Raw genomic sequence first — 25,027 nt, forward strand, 5'->3', positions numbered from 1 at the left:
GCAGTCTCTGATCATTTCCTGTAGGATGTCCGCAGTCTCTGACCATCTACAGTAGCATGTCCGCAGTCTCTGATCATCTCCTGTAGCATGTCTGCAGTCTCTGACTGTCTCCTGTAGCATGACCGCAGTCTCTGACCATCTCCTGTATTATATCTGCAGTCTCTGACCATCTCCTGTACTATGTCCCCAGTCTCTGATCATCTCCTGTACTATGTCCACAGTCTCTGATCATCTCGTGTACTATGTCCGCAGTCTCTGATCATCTCCTGTACTATGTCCACAGTCTCTGATCATCTCCTGTACCACGTCTGCAGTCTCTGATCATCTCCTTTAGTATTTTGGGGGGAGAGCCATGCGCACTTGCGCTGTAATCGTGATGCATCGTGATGCATCGCGGAATCGAATCATTGACATGATAATCTTAGTCGAATCGTGAGGCCAGTGAAGATGCGCACCCCTAGTGTCCTGTGCCCTAATCCTCTCTGACACTTTTTCTGTTAAGAGAAATAAAAACTCTTTTTGTTAATTTTTAAATGTGACTGGCGCCCATCTTTATATCTAACACTACACCCACCATGCCTAGTAATGTGCAATATGAGGGAGAATGTCAGCTCTCCTTGGCTCTGGGGCCACCATCAGGCCCTTGGAAGTCGAGGAGCATTAGCAACAAAACGTGTAGTGACCCTTTAAGAGCAGCCTTCTAATAGTAAATGGGGCCCTTTTAGACACAGTAGACAATTTACAGTGACTCTACTAGAGAAATGTCACTGTCATTAGTAGTCCCCTTGTAGTAATTGACCCTTATGAGTAGCAGTAGCCCATCAAGCTGAAGTGACTCTGTGTACTAGAGCAGTGTTTCTCCACTCTAGTCCTCAAGGTGCCCCAACAGGTCATGTTTTCAGGCTTTCCATTATTTTACACAGGTGATTTTATTAGTTGCACTGCCTTAGTAATTACCACAGCCGTTTCATCTGAGGGAAATCCTGAAACCATGACCTGTTGGGGCACCTTGAGCACTGTACTAGAGAGCAGTCATGATACCTTAAAAATTTTGGAAGTGGAAGAAAAGTCACCACAATATAACTCTCCAGTTAAATGTTGCAAATAGGAAGAAATGCACATGTCTACTAACCACCACTCGGATGATGGGGGCAAATTTACTGAGGAGAAACAGGAAGTGAGAAATTCAGACAAAGAAAAAAAAACATTTAGAAGGGAAATCGAAGGAAAAGATAAGTGAAGCAACAATGCACTAGCTTAAAGGAACCTATTTAGAAAATAAAAAACAAACCTTTTCAACCCCTTTAACTTTCTTTGGTCGTTCTCGGTCAACAGAGGGCTTGGCTGCTCTGGCTGTGTAGATATTCGCCAGCACACCAAGGATCATCAATTTTGTCCAAACATTTTTTTATTCAAAGGATGATCACATCACAAAACGGTGTAGTATTATCAGTTTTTATTTCTGAAAAATAGTTTTATGTACAGTATATATAGACTACAAGGATATTGTGTTCTGATCCATCACATATAATTAAGATAAAAAAACATTGAACTAAAGGCTGTAATGTAACAAAATAGGTAAAAAAAACAGGGGGGGGGGGATAGTTTTGCAAGGCACTGTACACAGGTGGAAACCAAGATAATGCAAGGGAAGTAAAGAAGGGGGTGGGAAACAAAAGGGGGGAGGCATATATGAGAAAGCCATCTAATACTTAAACGATATCAATATATATTCCGGCATGTGTATGCAAAGCACACACATCCACGCAGATCCAATACGGGTTAATAAAAAAGGATTATATGTATTCATCTCTTTAGCAAGAGGGACCGTATCTTCAAAGTGTCTCCCTTTGTAAAATGCACCTATCCAAATTCCCTCCCTGTGGATCCGGTGGAATCACCCAGGGCCGTCTTAGTAGCATCATGGGCCCCTGGGCAAAGTATTGCACTGGGGCCCCTAACAGCCTGTCTTAATTTACGCTCCTACTCTAGACATGTGCAATTTTTTTTATTTGATTTGTTAACATACGAATGAACGAACGGTTTAGCGCAATTAATAACGAATAATGATATTTTCAAAATAACGAATATGGAAAACAACGAAGATACGAAAGAAGAAAGAAACGGAAACAACGAAAATACCGAATCCAATATTCTAAGACCGAAAAGAAAACAACCGAAATGCTGAACAAAGAATAAAAAAACGAAAATCAAAACTAACGAAAAATAAATTACGAATCTTTGGAAAACGGAAATGAAAACAACAAAAATACGAAATAATGTAAATTAGCTTTCGTTAGTACTGAAATATTTCTGGACATTGACCAATAGCCACTGAACGCTGTCCCTTTCCTCTGAAGAGGTTTGTTCCTTCCCCCAATGAGCTTCTTTCTCATTACCTCCTGGCTCCTTGTGTCTTTTTCTGTGTTAGACTGCAGTGCATCTAATTTCTAGATTTGTATTTGTAATATCTGACATAATTTAGTTTTCTTCTATGTCAGACTTTATTCTAGACAGGGTGTGTGTGCTAACTAAGACGGTCAAGTCAATCACAGTAAAGTACGAATCACAAAATGACGACGAGTAGTGTGTCGAATAAACGTAAAATGTATTCTAACAGAATTACGAATGCAATAAAATCTACAAAAGTACGTTTTTACAATCAAAGGAAATTAGACACGAAAATACGAATGATCATAAAGCAACGAAGATATATTTCTTACGAAAATACGAACACGGCATGATGGAAAATATAATGTAAATACGAATAGCAAAACAACGAAAATTAAGCCAACGTAAAAACGAAGGAACGAATAAAATCATTTTAAAAATACGAACGCGGCAGAATACAAAATATAACGAAAATACTAATCTCGATTCAACGAAAAATAAACTAACAGAAAAAAACGGAAACGAAAAAAAAAGTGTTACGAAAATACTAAAGAGTACGAATACGATAACTAACGTCTTACGAAATTACGACTCATTACGAATCACAATAAAAGAACAGAAACGAAACAGAAATAAACAATTTTTTTTTGCTGTGCACATGTCTATCCTACTCTCAAGAATTAAAGTATAAATAGTTGATAGAATTAAACATTTTTTTTTAAACATAATTTTTTTTATTTTAAACAATAAGAAAACATGCCATAAATCAAAGACTAATCAACACAAAAGGTACAGTAGAAGGGGAGTCAGGAGGGCAGAATACTGGGATCAGGAGGGCACAGTACTGTTTATGGGATCCTGGGACAGCTTAGTAGAAAGCGTGACTGTCCCGGCAAGTATGATGTAATGCAAGATCATGGGGTTCCTATGCACCTGGGGCCCATGGACAGTGCCCAGAGGTGCTCATGCATTAAGACCTCTAGAACAAAGAAGGAAACCAACATATTATCATAATTGTGATGAAGGACAATATGGGGTTGATTTACTAAATGCAAATCCACTTTGCACTACAAGTGCAATATTGTGCAAAGATGCCAATATTTAGAAATGATGGAGCGCAATGAAAATCGTATAATGAACTTTACAGTTCCAGTATCTCTTTTGCGGGTAGTGCCATATAATAAAGATGTTCTCAACCAGCCTTTAGCATTTGTATAGGCTTTTCTGAAAAGGGTTGAAGAAGTTTCAGTAGTATGCTATACCTGAATTTTTTTTTCCTTGATTTGTGACAAGAACATTTGGAGAATGACTAGGAACAGCACTATCTACAACTTAGGGGAGCATTTATGGGCACACATGTCATGCCCCCTGCTGCTTGGCATTGGATGCTATTGCTTAGCCTGTGATCTCCTGGGACCCTTTTCCAACCTTGATTCCCCCAGAGGATCTCCTCCTAACATATGACTTGCAAATGTATTTTTAGCTTTCAAATGCATTACTTTTTATTTTCCCATATTGAATCTCCCATTTACAGTAGCTGAAAAAGGAGCCTAAGGCTAAGGTTGGGGCTTTTAATTGAGGCAATAACTAATATGCCTCCATCTCAGATAACTTGAATGGAAAAACTATTATCACACTATCTTACTATGTATATGCCATGCCCTCTTTGTTTTAATAAAACTATTTTTTACCATATTTTGGTTCATATAATTCAGTAATGTGCTTCAATCAAAGTCCCACCTTTTTGTTTTTTCATTCATTTACAGTAGCTGTCCACCCTTCTATTTTAACTAGGTCTTCTTTTACTATTACAAGTGGTGGCCCGTCCATACGGGGCACTTCCCCCCTAATCCATGCGCCTGGCCCCTAATTTACATTGCAGTGTGCTGGACGCATGAAATCCAATGGAAGTTTTTTTTTAGGCTCTATCTGGCTTCAAAAAGGGGTGGGTTTGGAATGCCGCCCCCCCTCCCCCCCACTCAAAAATATACCACCAGCCGCCACTGACTTTAACTATATCCTGTTGTGACGTTATTGCCCTGCTTAGTTTCGTATTGTCAGCACTGAGATTGAACTATCTATTCAAACCTCTATATCATTTATGAAAAGGTGTAACAAAAACATTATATAATCAGCATATTACCTGTATGCAAGAGCTTACCAAAATATTTCACACCTGGTGATATGACAAGCCAAAGCAAGTGTAATCCTGATAATATATGGGCCACCAATAATATACATTATGCAGGTAACAAACAGTGAACTGTTACAATATGGGGGCAATAAAGGGGCAACCATTGCAATACCAAGGCAACAAACAAGCAGCACCGTAATGCAAAGGCAACAAATGAACAATCATTACAAATGGGCAGCAAATGGACAAATGGGACAATATGTGGTCAACTATATACAGGCAATAAATAAGCAATTATTACAATCTCCCCTCAAATCTATTCAATCATCCCCTCCCCCTCACCCCACTCAGTACTAAACTATTAAGGTATGGCCCTAGTCTTAAACTATTTGAGTAACATAGAGCTGTTATATATATTTAACATACACCGAACTCTTGAATGTATTTTTACTAATCAACTGTATGTGTAACATATAAATGCTGTATCTCTAATAATTCTTATTTCAAAGGTTTTGATAATTTCATATATTTCGATTATCATTATTTGTTATTTGATTCTTGATACCTTTCTTATATAGATCACCACCTACCTGTGTGTTCCTGAAGAAGCCCTGATATAGGGCGAAACATGTAGAACCAATAGCACAGGTTTATTGAAGAAGTCTCGTTGCACATTATTGCACAAGTAGCACTTTTTCTATTATTGTTTTTAGAGAAATGTTTCGATGTTTTCTACGATGATATGTATCAATAAATGTTCAAATTTTACCAAAGTACTTTTTTGTTTGACTCATGTGCTGTGGGTTTGACGAAAATTTCTGCTATCTATTCATTTCATATAGTTATGTCATACTTTTCCCTCTTGCATCACTAAAGTCCCATATACCATCCCATTCTGTTTTTTTTTTCTATTGCAATACCAAGGCAACAAACAAGCAGCACTGTAATGCAAAGGCAACAAATGAACAATCATTACAAATGGGCAGCAAATTTACAAATGGGACAATATGTGGTCAACTATATAGAGGCAATAAATAAGCAATTATGACAATATCCCCTCAAATCTATTCAATCATCCCAACCCCCTCACCCCACTCAGTACTGATGGCAAGTGAGGTTCCAATTCACCCCATTGGAGATCAATGGGTTCTAATTCCCTTTCCATGGGATTCAATTCCTCCACTTTCCTAGCACAGATGGTAATAGAGAATAAAATATCCCCAAGCCTTACTGTATATTATTATGCATCCACAAATCCTGCTTTAGGTTCTATCTTGCTAGGGGCAGCTGAAGCAAAAACATTAATTGGGAATGGAAAAAAAAAAACAACTGCAGCAATATCCCTATGGCATAATCTCTTCAACCAACAAGTCTCTAGGGAAGACCTAGAACTGCAAATATTATCTAGGAGAGAACATCCACCTTTTATATACACATTGGTTGTTTGCTGTTCAGCCCAACAGATGTCACAGAAAAATAAAACATCATAATAAAAAAAAAAATCCCAATAACCCAATAAAATCTAAAATCTCATATAAGATTTAAAGAGTTAATATAATTTTAGAAAGTCAATGTTATTATTTTTAAACCTACAGTTTAATTTTATTTTTTAAATATGCGATACTGCAACTAAAGGTATATGGTTGCATATTTCCTGTTACAGGGTTTTTAAATGTCTATTTTTTTTATATTTGATAAAACTGATCTATAATCTTAATATCTTTATAATCTAACATGTATTGCTTTGACTGTTTATTTTGTATCTTAGTCCCAGCCAACATTCAGGCCATGCATTACAGATCCAAGCAGGCCCTTTGTGAGTAAACATAATGCTTATGCGGCCCACAATGAAATTGAGTTTGACACCCCTGCCCTAGAGGATCTCCACAGTCTCCTTAGCTTGTAGTGTAATGTAACAAACATGAAAATTGATGCACCACACCACAGCTAAGAGGCCCGGATACAACTTAAGAGCCGGTTCACACTGGGGCGACTTGGGATCCGACTTGAAGTCGCCTCAAGTCGTCCCAAGTCGCGCTGTCGAGAAAAACAATGCAAGTGAATGGGAGCGGTGTTAATATACACGACTCGAGTCGCTCCGACTTCAAAAGAAGTTCCTGTACTACTTCAATCCGACTTGTAGGCGATTTGTACCCATTGATTTCAATGGAAGTCGCCTCCAAGTCTGATCCAAGTCTGATCACTGTCTTAACTTAAGCGACTTTCCAGGAAGAGGAATTAATCGTTAATTTCCGCAGCCCTAAGAAAAAGTATTTTAAAACTGATAGCGACTGCAATAAAGATAAAACTCATTTAAAAAAATGGCATAGGTTCCCCCCCAGTCCAGGTTTTATTTTACTCTCGACCATTTTGCCTACAAAGTCCACCTTTCGGCTCTCCATTTTCTCTATAAATTAAACCCTATACAGATGTGGCTTCAGGAGTGTTGTTCTCATTTTTGCTAAATACTTGGGGCCAGATTCACAGTTATCTGCGGCAGTTATCTGCGGCGGTGTAACGTATCCCCTTTACGTTACACCGCCACAAGTTTTCAGCGCAAGTGCCTGATTCACCAAGCACTTGCGTGTAAACTTACAGCGGCGTAACGTAAAGCCGTCCGGCGCAAGCCCGCCTAATTCAAATGGGGCGTGTACCATTTAAATTAGGCGCGTTCCTGCGCCGAACGTTCTGCGCATGCTCCGTTAGGAAATTTCCCGACGTGCTTTGCGCAAAATTACGGCGCCCCGATGTATTGTTTGAACCGCGACGTGCGTTACGTCGTTTCGTATTCCCGGACGTCTTACGCAAAAAAAATTAAAATTGAAATTCGACGCGGGAACGACGGCAATACTTTAAAATGGCTATTCTAAAGATAAGCCATGAAAAAGCAGGCCTAAGTTTGCGACGGGAAAAACCGACTAGCGACGACGTGGATTGCCGTAATCAGCTAATTTGCATACCCGACGCTGGAAAACGACGCAAACTTCACCCAGCGGCCGCCGGAAAATTACACCTAGGATCCGAAGGCGTACAAAGCCGCACGCCTGTCGGATCTTAGCCAAAAGCCGTCGTATCTTTTTTGTGAATTACAAATAAAGATACAACGCGGCAAATTTGAAAATACGCCGGAGTATCAGTAGATACTCCGGCGTATTTCCTCTGTGAATCTGGCCCCCGATCCCCATATATTTGTCTACACAGAATGCTGTGGTCTATGGGGCTAGGATATGTCAAACATGACAGGATAAAGATGCCTTTGTAACCGATATCTTTGAAATGTAAGTTGTATGTGGTTATATTTTCTGATATATTGGACTGGATATTTTGCACTTTGTATTCTTTCAATAAAACCTTTTCTGATAAAAAAAAAAAAATCTAAAAAAAAAGCTCTAGCTTTGTTAACAAAATGATACAAGTTTTATATGGGTACAGTGTTGCATGATCGCGCAATTGTCATTCAAAGTGTGACAGCGCTGAAAGATGAAAATTGGTCTGATCAGAAGGGGGATAAAAGTGCCTGGTATTGAACTGGTTAAATTGCCAGCACAAACACAGCTTCCAACACTTATCCTAGAGGAGGGTGACAAGGGCCTTACTCCTTTTCTCAAAAAAATAAATAAAAAATAGAAAATGCTATAAAATGTAATTGTTTCTTATGCCGCGTACACACGATCGTTTTTCGGCTTCTAAAAAATGATGTTTTTTTTAATGTCATTAAAAAACGATCGTGTGTGGGCTTCAGAGCATTTTTCGGGTTCTAAAAAATGGGCAAATGTTTTTTCGAACACGCTCTATTTTTTCACTACGTTTTTTAACGTTGTCGTTTTTAAGGTTTTAAAAATGGTCGTGTGTGGGCTTTAACGACATGAAAAATCTGCGTATGCTCAGAAGCAAGTTATGAGACGGGAGCGTTTGTTCTGGTAAAACTAGCGTTCGTAATGGAGTAAGCACATTTATCACGCTGTGACAGAAAAGCGCAAATCTTCTTTTACTAACACAAAATCAGCTAAAGCAGCCCAAAGGGTGGCATCATCCGCATGGAACTTCCCCTTTATAGTACCGTTGTACGTTTTGTACGTCACCGCGCTTTGCTAAAGCATTTTTTTTTCTAGACCCTTAAAAACGTAATTTTTTAGACCCAAAAAACGATTGTGTGTGGGCTTCAGAGCATTTTTCGGGTTCTAAAAAACGGGCAATTTTTTTTTCGAACATGCTCTATTTTTTCACAACGTTTTTAACATTGTCGTTTTTCGGGTTGTAAAAAATGGTCGTGTGTGGGCTTTAACGACGTGAAATATCCGTACATGCTCAGAAGCAAGTTATGAGATGGGAGCGCTCGTTCTGGTAAAACTACCGTTCGTAATGGAGTAAGCACATTCATCACACTGTAACAGACAGAAAAGCGCGAATCGTCTTTTACTAAAACGAAATCAGCTAAAGCAGCCCAAAGGGTGGCGTCATCCAAAAGTAAATTCCTCTTTATAGTGCCGTCACACGTGTTGTACGTCACCGCGCTTTCCTAGGGCATTTTTTTTTTCACGATCGTGTGTAGGCAAGGCCGTTTTAATGATCGGGTTGAAAAAAACATTGTTTTTTCTAGACCCTTAAAAACCCTTTTTTAGAACCCGAAAAACGGTCGTGTGTACGCGGCATTAGACTTGAATCATTGCCTATGGATGACGGTATAACACACATGAAATGCACACAACGCATTCAGTTTCATCTTGAGGGCTAAGCTAACACATGGTGTGTATTTCATTGGGATCTCCACCACTGCTGGATCCACATTGCTAAGGGTTGTCCAAAATCAATGCAAATATTATTTTTAAATATTTACATTTATTAAATGCTGTTTGACAATGATTTCTTAAACAGACGTCATCAAAAGATTTTATCAAATAGTAAATCCACCCCGTGGACTTTTAAAATCAGATATATATTTCAATATTTCAGGAGGACATTACAAATTCGAGAAGAAAACGCCAACTTCCAAGACATTAAAAAACAATAAAGATGAAGACAGCCGGCGTTGTCCTGTTGCTTCTCTCTCTTGGTCTTTCCACAGGTGAGAGAATTATACATCGTAAATCACAAGCCTTTGTTACTCTTTTTTCTTAAGATGAGTTTTTATTGTTTTTAAATAAGTTACAACAAATGCAACCATTGATTTGTCACAAATGCATACAGTAGACAGGTGCAGAACAAAAAAATTGTTTCTTTATGTTTCCTTTTCGATTCGTTATTTACATAAATTAGTTTCGTTAAAGTCAATTAATTTGTTTAATTTGTTTTCAGAATTCATTTTGTTTATTCGGCTTTGAATCGATTCCAATTTTCCAAATCCAAATTCGGATAGATTCGAAAAGTTTTCAAATTGTTTTTAAAGTAGAGTTCCACCTGTTTTGTTTTTTTTTACCTAAAATCTAAAAAAAAAAAAGGAAAAACAAAAATTATTTACCAGAAAGGGCTGTTGCTATGCGGAAGTAGCTGTTCTGCCTCTTCCTCCACCGCGGTCCTCTTCTTCTTCGTCCTCCGTCGTGGTGTCTTCTGGTGAATGGGGCGCGCTGCCTTCTGGGAACTGTGTGTATCTTTATAGGCACAACATGAGACGGTTATTATAAAAATATATCTTTAATACATATAATAAAAATGACCGTATATACTCGAGTATAAGCCGAGTTTTTCAGCCCTTTTATTAGAGCTGGAAATACCCCCCTCGGCATATACTCGAGTCATTGTACCTGAAATTATTGGGAGGCTGCGGACGTCCATCGTTTAAAACTTGCGGTCTCCTCCTGGTCCCTTCCGTGATAGGCGGAACTGTGTCTGCTGAGAAATGCCTATCACCAACGTTCTCTCATCCTCGGGTTTCCCAGCAGACACTGGCCCGGATTCAGAAAGAAGATACGACAGCGTATCTCCTGATACGCCGTTGTATCTCTGAGTCCGGCCGTTGTATCTATGCGCCTGATTCATAGAATCAGGTTACGCATAGATATCCCTAAGATCCGATAGGTGTAAGTGACTTACACCGTCGGATCTTAGGCTGCAATCTCACGCTGGCCGCTAGGTGGCGCTTTCGTTTGTATACGCGAGGAATATGCAAATGAGGAGTTACGCCGATTAAGAAACGAACGACCGCCAGGCGCTTTTTTTTAACGTCGTTTGCGTTCGGCTTTTTCCGGTGAATAGTTACCCCTGCTATATGATGCGAATCCTATGTTAAGTATGGCCGTCATTCCCGGGTCGAATTTTGAATTTTTTACGTCGTTTGCGTAAGTCATTCGTGAATACGGATGGACGTAATTTCCGTTCACGTCAAAACCAATGACATCTTAGCGACGTCATTTAGAGCAATGCACGGACGGCGCATGCGCAGTTTGTTCGGCACGGGGACGCGCCTGATTTAAATTTTACACACCCCCTACCGGCGGAATTTGAATTCCGCCGGGGGATTTACGATACGCCGCCGCAAATTTACAGGCAAGTGCTTTCTGGATAAAGCACTTGCCTCAAAAACTTGCGGCGGCGGATCGTAAATGAGATCTGCTAACCTATCTGAATCTAGCCCACTGTGTTCAGTGTTCCGCCAATCAGGGACGCCTTTTCATCCTCAGACAAGAGGACGTCCGTGATTGGTGGAACACTGAACACAGTGTCTGCTGGGAAACTGAGGATGAGAGAACGTCCGTGATAGGCTGAACTTTGTCTGCTGATAAACGCCTATCACGGAAGGGACCAGGAGGAGACCGCGAGTTTTAAACAATGAATGGAGGCCCGCAGCCTCTCATTTCCAGGTACACTGACAATGTGCACAGTGAGGATGGGCACAGTGAGGTTGCACTGGGCACAGTGAGGTTGCAATGGGCACAGTGAGGTTTGCACAGTAAGGTTGGCACAGTTAGGTTGCAATGGGCACAGTGCGGTTGGGCACAGTGAGATTGCAATGGGCACAGTGAGGTGTGCAAATAGGCATTGTTGACCCTCTTTTCCGCTTACAGTAGCTGCTGCATTCTCACCCTAGGCTTATACGCGAGTTAATACGTTTTCCCATTTATTTTTAGGATAAATTAGGTACTTTGGCTTATACTCGGGTCAACTTATACTCGAGTATATACGGTACATCTAGACAGACAAAACACACCCTTACTAACAGACAAAGTCAACAATTACCCAATAGGAAGGATATGGAAAGAAAAAGTCTAATATATTGTATATAAAGTCATAAGGACAAGGTATCCTGTATAAGGTATCATTGGATAGCATCCATAGACTTTTCAATGCCTTCTTGTCCTCTTCAGGAGGATTTGCTGCAAGATCACTTTTATCGGGGTGGGAGAGGGCCCCCCCTCCCGCAGCGCTCCAGTCGTCTATGCCGCTTTCCGGAGCCGTCGGTAGAGGCGGTCGGGTCCTTTTCCCTCACAGGCTGAGTGCTGAGTGAGTGAAAGATGGCCCCCGCTCGGCTCCATTGCAAGAGGATCATTTTGATTTGAAAATGTTTAGATACTAGCCCGAGACTACAGTACCTGCCGCTGAAATTGTGTCAATCTCGCCTCTGCTAGCGGCTAAATTGACACCTGCGAGCCCCGTCGCGGGAGCCAGCGCCAAGCTATGTCACTCCTCCCGCTCGGATGACCAAGTGTCCCGGATTGCCGGGACAGTCCCGCAATTTACAGGTCTGTCCTGGGCACCTTCATACCAGGACAATACAGTGTCCCGGAATAAAACTGACATAGCCACCCCCCAGAGCTGATCTGATGCCCCAAAAAAGGCCACCACATTGCCACTTTACTCACTGACAGTACTTGTCCTGGCCGGGAAGAGGCACAATCCCTGCTTGTGATTGGAGAAATCATAAATCCCAGAGCCAGCGCTGGAACAAGGTAAAATGGGCCTCGGCATGCCAGGACAAGTACTGTCAGTGAGTAAAGTGGCGATGCGGCAACCTTTTTTGGTCGGGGGCCTGATCAGTGCTTCTGTGTAAAGCGTGCACCCGCCGCCCCCTGGCTGTGCTGTGATTTGTTAGAGCACAAGCTGATTTTTAGGAAGCGGGGTGTCCCAAAATGGCAGTTTGGAATTGTGGTCACCCTACCTCCCGCTCGTCACCCCCAAGGATTCCTATGGATGCGCGGCATCTCGTGGGGGCGGAGAGTGCGAAAAGCACAACCTTGCAGCGGTGATTTGCAGCGCGATCCCAACGCGCTGGAAACACAACATCGCGGTCAGGCACTGTAGTCTGGTAAACATCTGCCTGGTGGAGCAAATGTGATATTCTGTCTTTTAGGAAGGATGATGGTCTAATTTATCACCTTTTACCTATTTTAGTTCTAGCTGAAAATGTCACGTGTTTGAAATGTGATGGCCACAATGCTGACTATTGCGAAGGTGAAGAACATAAATGTCCAGATGACAATCTTTGTATGACCATCTCTGAAAGTATTGGACTGGATATTAATAATGGTGAGTATCATGCTTTAATCTTAGATCTCTCCATTGGTGGAAATCTTCTTCCTTTTTTTTGGGAGGGGGGGGTAACATACACAATATGATAACTCAAAGTATTGTTAAAGTGGAACTTTACTGCTAGGTCACTTCAGGCTGGCCCCTTTATTTCATTAACCACTTCAGCCCCGGAAGGTTTCACCCCCCCCTCCCCTTCCTGACCAGGCCATTTATTGTGATACGGCACTGCGTTGCTTTAACCACTTTAGCTCGGACCCTTTCGCTGCCCAAAGACCAGAGCACTTTTTGCAATTTGGCACTGCGTCGCTTTAACTGACAATTGCGCGGTTGTGCGATGTGGCTCCCAAACAATATTGTCGTCCTTTTTTTTTTTTTGCCACAAATAGAGCTTTCTTTCGGTGGTATTTGATCACCTCTGCCGTTTTAATTTTTTTGCCCTATGAAGAAAAAAAGAGCAACATTTTTGAAAAAAAGCAATATTTTTTACTTTTTGCTATAATAAATATCCCCCAAAAATATATATACATTTTTTTTTCCATCAGTTTAGGCCGATATGTATTCTTCTACATAAAAAAAAAATGCAATAAGCGTTTATTGATGATCTATTGTATGATCTATCATTATAATTTGTCCACAGTTCTGTCCCCTATAACACAAAGCCAGTGGAGTCCATGCTGTCAACCCATGCTGGATGGCTTTATATTAGATTGCTCTCCTTTTGCTGTGGTTATCTACCATTCAGCTCTATACATATATTTTGTGGCCTCTTACTCTTCCTTTAGTAAATGCGAGCAAGCCACCTTCGGGTTGACAGCCATTGGTCTTCTGTGGGGCTTGAGGTCTGGGTTGGTCTCAGACCACTGAGCCATTACCTGTCGGTCTGGACATCCAGTCACCTTCATATATTTGATTGCTTCCACTACCTTACCACCTGATGAAGACTGTATATAAGTCGAAACGCATTGGATTAACTTAGTGGATATGCATTTTATTTGAATAAGTTCATGTATTCCTGCAGTATATGTATATTGTGGGAATGGTACAAGCTCAGGACGTGAAGTGTCTAGACCAGCCAATTTTAAACCTGTTGTTCAATAAAAGTTTTTTTTTTTACTTTTTATACACCAATTTGTAATTGTGTGATTTCTATTGCTACAACAGTCTCTCGGGAGATATCTTTTGTCTAGTGCATCAGGGATGGAGCACCCCTCTTCCCATGATATAATTGCTATTCTCTGCTCCCTATAGCACAAAGCACATGCAGTGAGTACTTTTTAAAACTAGTAATGAGATCCCCCCTGCCCTCCTGCCACAGCCGATCAAACAACAGCTATAAAGGAGATGGCTGATTCAAAGCTACAGCTTATCTCGTCTCTGAGTACTTTCAACAGATAAGCAATGGCAAGAGCAATGCAGAGAATGACACGCCCCTTCCCTGCATTCCTTTTGCCACTGCTTGTCTGTGGAATGTTATGAATCAGCCGTCCCCTTCTTAGCTGTTGTCAGATTGGTTGTTGCATGAGGGAGGGTGGCAGGTTGGACCTCATAACTAAGGCTAGAAAGCACCTAGCAACATGGGACAAAATACTTCAATTACTTTGTCCCATAGGGGACAGAACTGTAAAAATAATTATAATAATAAATCTGTAAAGATATGAGTTAAAGCTTTATAACATGGCATCATATAGACAGTACCTTACTATCATTTTTTTGCAGGTAAACCCATGCGCTCCGTTAGGAAACGATGTTCTAATAACCTGCCTTGCATGGCTAACTGGTATGCCTATTATAATGATACCTATTTCTTTCAAATATCATCGCAGTGTTGTAAAGGAAATCTTTGCAACAATGGAACTTTTCAAGGTGAGTGTGTGTGTGTGTCTTTGTTTTCTCTATGTTTATCTACGAGTGTAAGATAGAAGCTAAAGAGAACCAGTCACAACTGGACCTATGCAATAAATGAATATTTATGGGCAGATCCACAGACAGAGTACGCCGGCGTATCTACTGATACGCCGGCGTACTTTCAAATTACCCACGTCGTATCTTTGGTTTGAATCCTCAAACCAAGATACGACGGCATCTGGGTTAGATCCGACAGGTATACGTCCTTGAACGCCTTTCGGATCTAAGATGCAATACTTCGGCGTCCGCTGGGTGGCGTTCACGTCGTTTTCCGCGTCGGGTATGCAAATTAGCTATTTCCGACGATCCACAAACATACGCGCGGCCGTCGCATTCTCTTACGTCGTCTCTAGTCGGCTTTTTCCGGCGTATAGTTAAAGCTGCTATTTAGCGGCGTATAGATAGACTTGCCATGTTAAGTATGGCCGTCGTTCCCACGTCGAAATTTGAATTTTTTTTTTTTTGGCGTAAGTCGTCCGTGAATGGGGATGGACGTAACTCACGTCTAAGTTAAAAAAATTACGTTGTTGCAACGTCATTTAGCGCAATGCACGGCGGGAAATTTTGAAAAGGAGCATGCGCAGTTCATTCGGCGCGGGGACGCGCTTCATTTAAATGAATCACGCCCCCTACCCGCCGATTTGAATTACGCGCCGAGAGATACACTACGCCGCCGTAACGTACAGCGCAAATTCTTTGTGGATTCAAAGAATAAAAAAGTAAGTTACAGCGGCGTAGCATATCCCTGATACGCTGCGCATATCTAAATGTATGTGGATCTGCCCCTTAGTCTTCATTCTGAAGATCCAACCTTACATTTGGAGATATCTGTCACTACACTATAATGTTTGAGTCCACAATTCAGTTTATTACACATATAAATTGTACCGTATTTATCGGGGTATTGCGCGCTCCGGCGTATAGCGCGCATCCCTAAAGTGGACCCGCATTCCTGTGGAAAAAAGGTTTTTGTACTTACAGTTTTAGTGTCTTGCGCGGCGTCCATCGGCGGCCTCGTCGGGTCCGGCGTTCGTCTGCAGCTTCGGGTGTCCTCTTCGTCGGGTCCGGCGTCCTTCTGCGGCATCCTCCCCGCTCGATTCCCGCTGTCCCGCGCCGAGTTTGAATACTGCGCCGGCATATACCGAGCGCAGTATACTCGTGTATAGTCGGGCAGGCTCGGCTACTCTCGCGCTCACGTCCTGTACGTCCAGGATGTGAGCGCGAGAGGAGCCGAGCCTGCCCGACTATACACGAATGTACTGCGCTCGGTATATGCCGGCACAGTACACTTGTGTATAGTCAGGCAGGTTCGGCTTCTCTCGCGCTCACGTCCTGTACGTCCAGGACGTGAGCGCGAGAGGAGCCGATACTGCGCGACTATACACGAGTGTACTGCGCTCGGTATATGCCGGCACAGTATTCAAACTCGGCGCGGGAAAGCGGGTATCGGCGTATACCGCGCACCCACGATTTTGCCCTGGGCAAAAAAGTGCGCGGTAAACGCCAATAAATACGGTATATAATATCTACCACGTTTTGGGGGCCAAAAACTGTCCTTTTCATCAAGGATAAAATGTGACATGAAGGCTTAAAGTAGATGTAAAGCCGCTCTCAACCTTTCTAAAGTACTTCCATTGTGCTGATCTATAAGGATATAGATGTCTCCTGCATGTATCCTGCATGTATCCTTACCTGTCAAATGTCTCCCCTCTGTCTGTCATAAGAACTGAAAAACTGGGAGCTGCGGTGGCTCAACGCGATTGGCACTGTGCTGACAAGCCATTCACCTCTGCAGCTAGAGGTTCGGATCCCGGTCTCGGCTTCATGTGAATTGAGTTTGGTGGTCTCAGCCCGGCTCCCGGTGGGTGTGCTATGCAAGGTAAGCCTGTGCTTAGTACGCCCACCCCCCTCCCACAAAAACCACCACACCTACACACGCACTCTAAATTGGGTTAACACACGCACTTTGACCACGCGGTCTCTAAAAGAGAGGCGAAGGACTAATGGGGCTGGTTGAGCGGGCTAATCCTCTCACTCCCTTATAGGGAGTCCCTCTGCCCCGTTGGGCTTCAAAGCGGAGCAGGTAGGGCGGGCTGTGTGGGAGGACCCCCTCACACACCCGCCATTGCCACCCGGGGCATGGAGAAAGATGGCAGATTGCCTCTGGGGGAGGCCTGCCTACTCCCAACTCCTGCAGTCCGGCTCCTCTCTCGAGTTCACGCACAAAATACACTTTAAAAAAAAAAAAAAAAGAAAAAAAAAAAAAAAAAAAGAACTGAAAAACTGCAGATTCTGTGGGTGGGTCTGTTGTCTGGAGCTCTGTGGGTGGAGTTGTGATGTCAGTAGACTCCCCCCCCTCCTCTACACTCCCCTTGTCAACATGCATTTTTTCCTATGTATTTTTTACACTGCTACTCTGCTATGATCACTAACATCCAGTCAAAATCCAAAAACATAACCACATGACTTCAGAAAAGGAGTGGGGGTTGGAATTAAAAAATAATGCCTGTCTCCATGCTAGTGCATGCGATATGTAAATAACATGTCACTCACAGCAAGGGGGTGGAACAGACCAAGGTTTTTCTCTGTAAGTTCGTTTTATTTCTCTGAACATTAAAAGAGGATTGCTCAGAGCTGGATTAACTCTGTGTGGCAAGACTGGGCACAGATGATAGAAAATCTTTTACTCTACATTGTGACATAAAAAAAAAAAAAGAATTGGGGTTTACATCCACTTTAACTAATAATATTTATTATTATTATTATTATTATTATTGTTATTATTGATATTGTTAAGCCGCGTACACACGATCAGTCCATCCGATGAGAATGGTCTGATGGACCGTTGTCATCGGTTAACCGATGAAGCTGACTGATGGTCTGTCGCGCCTACACACCATCAGTTAAAAAACCGATTGTGTAAAACACAACTGAAAAAAACGAAGTTCAATGCTTCCAAGCATGCGTCGACTTGATTTCTGAGCATGCGTGGATTTTTAACCGATGGTTGTGCCTACTAACGATCGGTTTTGACCTATCGGTTAGGAATCCATCCGTTAAATTTAAATCTAGTTGGCTTTTTTTTAATGTAGTATACCCCTTTTTTTTTCTTTTTTAATGTGTATTTTGTGCATGTACTCGAAAGAGGAGCCGGACTGCAGGAGTTGGCAATCTGCCACCTTTCTCCATGCCCCTGGTGGCAATGGCGGGTGTGTGAGGGGGTCCTCCCACACAGCCCGCCCTACCTGCTCCACTTTGAAGCCCAACGGGGCAGAGGGACTCCCTATAAGGGAGTGAGAGGATTTGCCCGCTCAACCTGCCCTGTTAGTCCTTTGCCTCTCTTATTTTAGAGACCGCGTGGTCAAAGTGCGTGCATGTTAACCCAATTTTGAGTGCGTGTAAGTGTGGTGGTTTTTGCGGGAGGGGGGTGGGCGTACTAAGCGCAAGCTTACCTCGCATAGCACACCCACCGGGAGCCGGGCTGAGACCACCAAACTCAATTCACATGTAGCCGAGACCGGGATCCGAACCCCTAGCTGCAGAGGTGAATGGCTTGTCAGCGCAGTGCCAATCGCATTGAGCCACCGCAGCTCCCTTTAGTTGGCTTTTTTTTTAACCGATGGTTAAATAACCTATGGGGCCCACACACAATCGGTTTTGACCGATGAAAACGGTCCATCAGACCGTTGTCCTCTGTTTAAAGCGGTGGTTCACCCGTATATATGACTTTTTCCCCTTAGCTTCCTGCTCGTTTTGTCTAGGGGAATCGGCTAGTTGTTTTAAAATATGATCCGTACTTACCGTTTACGAGATGCATCTTCTCCGCCGCTTCCGGGTATGGGCTGCGGGACTGGGCGTTCCTATTTTGATTGACAGTCTTCCGAGAGGCTTCCGACGGTCGCATCCATCGCGTCACGATTTTCCGAAAGAAGCCGAACGTCGGTGCGCAGGCGCAGTATAGAGCCGCACCGACGTTCGGCTTCTTTCGGCTACGAGTGACGCGATGGATGCGACCGTCGGAAGCCTCTCGGAAGACTGTCAATCAAGAAGGAACGCCCGCTCCCGAAGACCCATACCCGGAAGTGACGGAGAAGATGCATCTCGAAAACGGTAAGTACAGCTCATATTTTAAAACAACTAGCCGATTCCCCTAGACAAAACGAGCATCCATCTAAGGGTAAAAATTGTTTTATGGGTGAACTCCCGCTTTAACCTATCGTGTGTATGAGGCCTTAGTATTATGCTGCGTACACACGATAGGTTAGTCTGATGAAAACGGTCTGACCGTTTTCATCAGACCAAACTGATCGTGTGTGGGCCCCATCGGTTATTCTACAAGAATCTGGCCCATTATTTACATAACTTTGTTTAGTTAAATTTGTTTCATTTGTTTATTCCATTTCAGAATTCGTTTTGTTTATTCGTTTTCAAATCAACTCAAATTTTTCAAGTCAATTTTGAATCGTTTTCAAATTCGAATAGTCTTTGAATTTAAAAAAATTCCGTTTTTTTTTGGTTTTTTTTTAGATGACATTAACTTGTTGTTAGTACTTTCCATTTCTGTGGACAATTGTTCTTTATGTTACATTATCTTTTTTTTTTTTTATTATTATTATTATTATTATTATTTATTATTATTATTTTATCTATTCCATTATGCACTGTTCAATTTTTCTTATGTGTTGTAATTAATTTATTTTTTGTTTTACAAAATGACGACACAGAAATGAATAAAACCGCTGAAAAACTAGGGCCCAAATGTCCAGCTTGCTATTCAACTGATACTTCAAAAATGTGCACTCCGACCTCAGTCACAATCTGCAGAGGCGAAACCGATCAATGCGCCACAATACGTGCGAGGATCAAAACAGCAGGTAATTTTTTTTCTAAAAACCTAACTTAAGACTATTATTTGTGTATGTTTGGTTGACATTTAACACAAACTCATGACCCATAAACAGTTATAAACGGATAAAAATAATATTGGTCTGGAAATAAAGCAGTGAGAGAAATTTTACTCCCAATTCTGACTAGTTGGTGGGAGATTCCTAACTGCTACTAATTTTGGAAAATTTAATAAATCCCTTTAAATAATTTAATTACATTTTTTATATAAAAAATATATATGTATATAAAAAAAAAAATATATATATATATATATATATATATATATATATATATATATATATATATATATAAAAAAAAATAATCTATAAACACTATGGGCCAGATTCACATAGAAATGCGTTACGCTGCAGCGGCGTAACGTATCCCATTTACGTTACACCGCCGCAAGTTTACAGCGTAAGTGCTTGATTCACAAAGCACTTACCTGTAAACTTGCGGCGGCGTAACGTAAATCTGCCCGGCGCAAGCCCGCCTAATTCAAATGGGGCGGGGACCATTTAAATTAGGCGCGTTCCCGCGCCGAACGTACTGTGCATGCTCCGTCCCTAAAATTACCCGACCTGCATTGCGCTAAATGACGTCGCAAGGACATCATTGGTTTTCGGCGTTAACGTAAATGGCGTCCAGCGCCATTCACGGATGACTTACGCAAACGACATGAAATTTAAAAATTTGACGCGGGAACGACGGCCATACTTAACATTGGTTAGACCACCTAGAGGGCATGCTTAGTTTTACGCGACGCATCCCTACGGAAACTACATAAATTTAGATCGACGGGCAAAGCAGACGTTCGTGAATCGGCGTAACTAGTAATTTGCATATTCTACGCCGACTGCAATGGAATCGCCACCTAGCGGCCGGCCTAGAATTGCAGCCTAAGATCCGACGATGTAACACAGACACAGACACACACACCTGTCGGATCTTATGGCTATCTATGCGGAACCTGATTCTATGAATCAGGCGCATAGTTACGACAATCGTATCTCAGAGATACGACGGCGTATCAGGAGATACGCCGTCGTGTCTCTTTTGTGAATCTGGCCCTATGGCCCGGATTCTCAAAGCACTTACGCAGACGTATCTTTATATACGCCGCGTAAGCGCACAGATGCGCCGTCGTATCTATGCGAATGATTCTTAATGCTAGATACGCCTGAAATGTGGCTTCATCCGACCGACGTAAGTTTCCTACGCCGTCGGAGCCTGGGCGCATATTTACGCTGGCCGCAAGGGGCGCTTCCATTGATTTACGCGTCGAATATGCAAATGACCGAGATACGCCGATTCACGAACGTACTTGCGTCCGTCGCAGTAGTATACGCCGTTTACGTAAGGCGTACGTCCGGCGTAAAGCTATTCCACCTATAGGAGGCGCATCCCCTGCAAAGGTATGGACGACGGAACAGCCGTCGTATTTTACGTCGGTTACGTAGTAGTACGTGAATGGGGCTGGGCGTAGGTTACGATAACGTCGTAGGCATTGAGCCGTCGTATCTTAGGGAGTATCTTCGACGTGATTCTGAGCATGCGCGCACATGCGCCGTTCGTTCGGACCATCATTTGCATGGGGTCACGGTTCATTTAAATGAATCACGCCCACCGTCCACCTACTTTGAATTCGGCGGGCTTACGCCGACGGATTTAAGTTACCCTGCGCAACGTTGGGAGCAAGTATTTCGAGAATACTGTGCTCGCCGCTCTACACTACGCCGGCATAACTATGCGCCCAGGTATGTGAATCTGGGCCTATATATTTATTTATTTTGTTTTGACTCTTGTCAGTCTATTTTCCATCTCAGCTCCAAATGGCTGCTTGAGATGCCAAATTAGAAAATCTTATAACTTGTAAGCTTAAAATGAAATGTAGAAATACACTAAATTGTCAAAAGTATTGGGACACCCCCCCCCCCCTTTACACGCACATGAACTTAAATTACATCTCAGTCTTAGTCCGTAGGGTTCAAAGTCGAGTTGGTCCACCCTTTGCAGCTATAACACCTTCAACTCTTCTGGGAAGGATGTCCACAGCCGATCGGCGATGTTTGGAAATCCCTGGAAAGACACGGAAATACTCCGTTCCCGGAATTGCATGCAAATAAAGTCAATGCGGAACAAATTATTTTCTTTTTCATTGACTTCAATGGGGAAACTCGCTTTGATATGCGAGTACTTTGGATTACGAGCATTCTCCTGGAACGGATTATCCTCGTAATCCGAGGTTCCTCTGTATATTTACAGCAGTGTGTGACATATATCACAGTATAATTTACAGATAAATCATATTTCATTCATTTTCATTTCGGAAGATTTTGGCTGAGATAGCGCCGCACATTAATTTAATTTAAATAAATAAATAATATTGTAAATTAAAAAATAAATAAATATATAATTGTAAAAATTAATAACAATACAATGTTTATTGCTCTATTGACACCATTCTCTACTCTACTAACACCATTCACTGCTCTACTGACACCATCCTTTTCTCTACTGACACCATCCTCTACTCTACTGACACCGTCCTCTGCTCTAGTGACACCATCCTCTGCTCTACTGACACCATCCACTGCTCTACTGACACCATCCACTGCTCTACTGACACCATCCACTGCTCTACTGACACCATCCTCTGCTCTACTGACACCATCCTCTGCTCTACTGACACCATCCACTGCTCTACTGACACCATCCACTGCTCTACTGACACCGTACTCTGCTCTACTGACACTATCCACTGCTCTACTGATACCATCCACTGCTCTACTGACACCGTACTCTGCTCTACTGACACCGTCCACTGCTCTACTGAGACGTCCTCTGCTTTACTGACATCGTCCTCTGCTCTACTGACACCATCCTCTGCTCTACTGACACCATCCTCTGCTCTACTGACACCATCCTCTGCGCTACTGAAACCCTCTACTGACACCGTCCTCTGCTCTACTGACACTGTCCTCTGCTCTACTGACACGGTCCTCTGCTCTACTGAAACCCTCTACTGACACCGTCCTCTGCTCTACTGACACCATCCACTGCTCTACTGACACCATCCACTGCTCTACTGACAACATACTCTGCTCTACAGACACTGTACTCTGCTCTACTGACACCATCCTCTGCTCTATTGACACCGTCCACTGCTCTACTGACACCATCCACTGCTCTAATGACACCGTCCTCTTCTCTACTGACATCATCTACTGCTCTACTGACACGTCCTCTGCTCTACTGACACCGTCCTCTGCTCTACTGACACCATCCTCTGCTCAACCGACACCATCCACTGTTCTACTGACACCATCCACTGTTCTATTGACACCATCCACTGTTCTACTGACATCATCCTCTGCTCTACTGACATCATCCTCTGCTCTACTGACAGCGTCCTCTGCTCTACTGACACCATCCTCTGCTTTACTGACACCATCCTCTGCTCTACTGACACCATCCACTGCTCTACTGACACCATCCACTGCTCTACTGACACCATCCACTGCTCTACTGACACCGTACTCTGCTCTACTGACACCATCCTCTTCTCTACTGACACCATCCTCTACTCTACTGACACCAGCCTCTGCTCTACTGACACCATCCACTGCTCTACTGACACCATCCTCTACTCTACTGTCACAGTCCTCTACTGTACTGACACCATCCACTGCTCTACTGACACCATCCTCTACTCTACTGTCACAGTCCTCTACTGTACTGACACCATCCACTGCTCTACTGACACCATCCACTGCTCTACTGACACCGTACTCTGCTCTACTGACACTATCCACTGCTCTACTGATACCATCCACTGCTCTACTGACACCGTCCACTGCTCTACTGAGACGTCCTCTGCTTTACTGACATCGTCCTCTGCTCTACTGACACCGTACTCAGATCTACTGACACCGTCCTCTGCTCTACTGACACCATCCTCTGCGCTACTGAAACCCTCTACTGACACCGTCCTCTGCTCTACTGACACTGTCCTCTGCTCTACTGACACCGTCCTCTGCTCTACTGAAACCCTCTACTGACACCGTCCTCTGCTCTACTGACACCATCCACTGCTCTACTGACACCATCCACTGCTCTACTGACAACATACTCTGCTCTACAGACACTGTACTCTGCTCTACTGACACCATCCTCTGCTCTATTGACACCGTCCACTGCTCTACTGACACCATCCTCTGCTCTAATGACACTGTACTCTGCTCTACTGACACCATCCACTGCTTTACTGACACCGTACTCTGCTTTACTGACACCGTACTCTGCTCTACTGACACCATCCACTGCTCTACTGACATCGTCCTCTGCTCTACTGACACCATCCACTGCTCTAATGACACCGTCCTCTTCTCTACTGACATCATCTACTGCTCTACTGACACGTCCTCTGCTCTACTGACACCGTCCTCTGCTCTACTGACACCATCCTCTGCTCAACCGACACCATCCACTGTTCTACTGACACCATCCACTGTTCTATTGACACCATCCACTGTTCTACTGACATCATCCTCTGCTCTACTGACATCATCCTCTGCTCTACTGACAGCGTCCTCTGCTCTACTGACACCATCCTCTGCTTTACTGACACCATCCTCTGCTCTACTGACACCGTCCACTGCTCTACTGACACCATCCACTGCTCTACTGACACCATCCACTGCTCTACTGACACCGTACTCTGCTCTACTGACACCATCCTCTTCTCTACTGACACCATCCTCTACTCTACTGACACCAGCCTCTGCTCTACTGACACCATCCTCTACTCTACTGACACCGTCCTCTGCTCTACTGACACCGTCCTCTGCTCTACTGACACCATCCACTGCTCTACTGACACCATCCTCTACTCTACTGTCACAGTCCTCTACTGTACTGACACCATCCACTGCTCTACTGACACCATCCACTGCTCTACTGACACCGTACTCTGCTCTACTGACACTATCCACTGCTCTACTGATACCATCCACTGCTCTACTGACACCGTCCACTGCTCTACTGAGACGTCCTCTGCTTTACTGACATCGTCCTCTGCTCTACTGACACCGTACTCAGATCTACTGACACCGTCCTCTGCTCTACTGACACCATCCTCTGCGCTACTGAAACCCTCTACTGACACCGTCCTCTGCTCTACTGACACTGTCCTCTGCTCTACTGACACCGTCCTCTGCTCTACTGAAACCCTCTACTGACACCGTC

The 25,027-nt window shown here is 43.1% G+C and overlaps 1 protein-coding gene across 3 annotated transcripts in view; it reads left to right on the forward strand.

Annotated features, from left to right (window-relative positions):
• Positions 1-9,481: 9,481 nt before the first annotated feature.
• Positions 9,482-25,027, forward strand: part of LOC120916429 (phospholipase A2 inhibitor and Ly6/PLAUR domain-containing protein-like) — a 47,067-nt gene continuing 31,521 nt past the window's right edge. The window contains exons 1-4 of one of the 3 annotated variants that reach the window (XM_040327393.1): positions 9,482-9,590; positions 12,851-12,985; positions 14,705-14,851; positions 19,618-19,767. In XM_040327393.1, coding sequence (XP_040183327.1) covers positions 9,539-9,590; positions 12,851-12,985; positions 14,705-14,851; positions 19,618-19,767 — 484 coding nt within the window. In that variant the 5' untranslated portion in view covers positions 9,482-9,538. The remainder of the gene's footprint in view (positions 9,591-12,850; positions 12,986-14,704; positions 14,852-19,617; positions 19,768-25,027) is intronic. The other 2 variants (XM_040327395.1, XM_040327394.1) reach the window with 2 other exon arrangements.

Source organism: Rana temporaria, chromosome 10 (assembly GCF_905171775.1).
Source record: "Rana temporaria chromosome 10, aRanTem1.1, whole genome shotgun sequence".
NCBI classification, from domain to species: domain Eukaryota; kingdom Metazoa; phylum Chordata; class Amphibia; order Anura; family Ranidae; genus Rana; species Rana temporaria.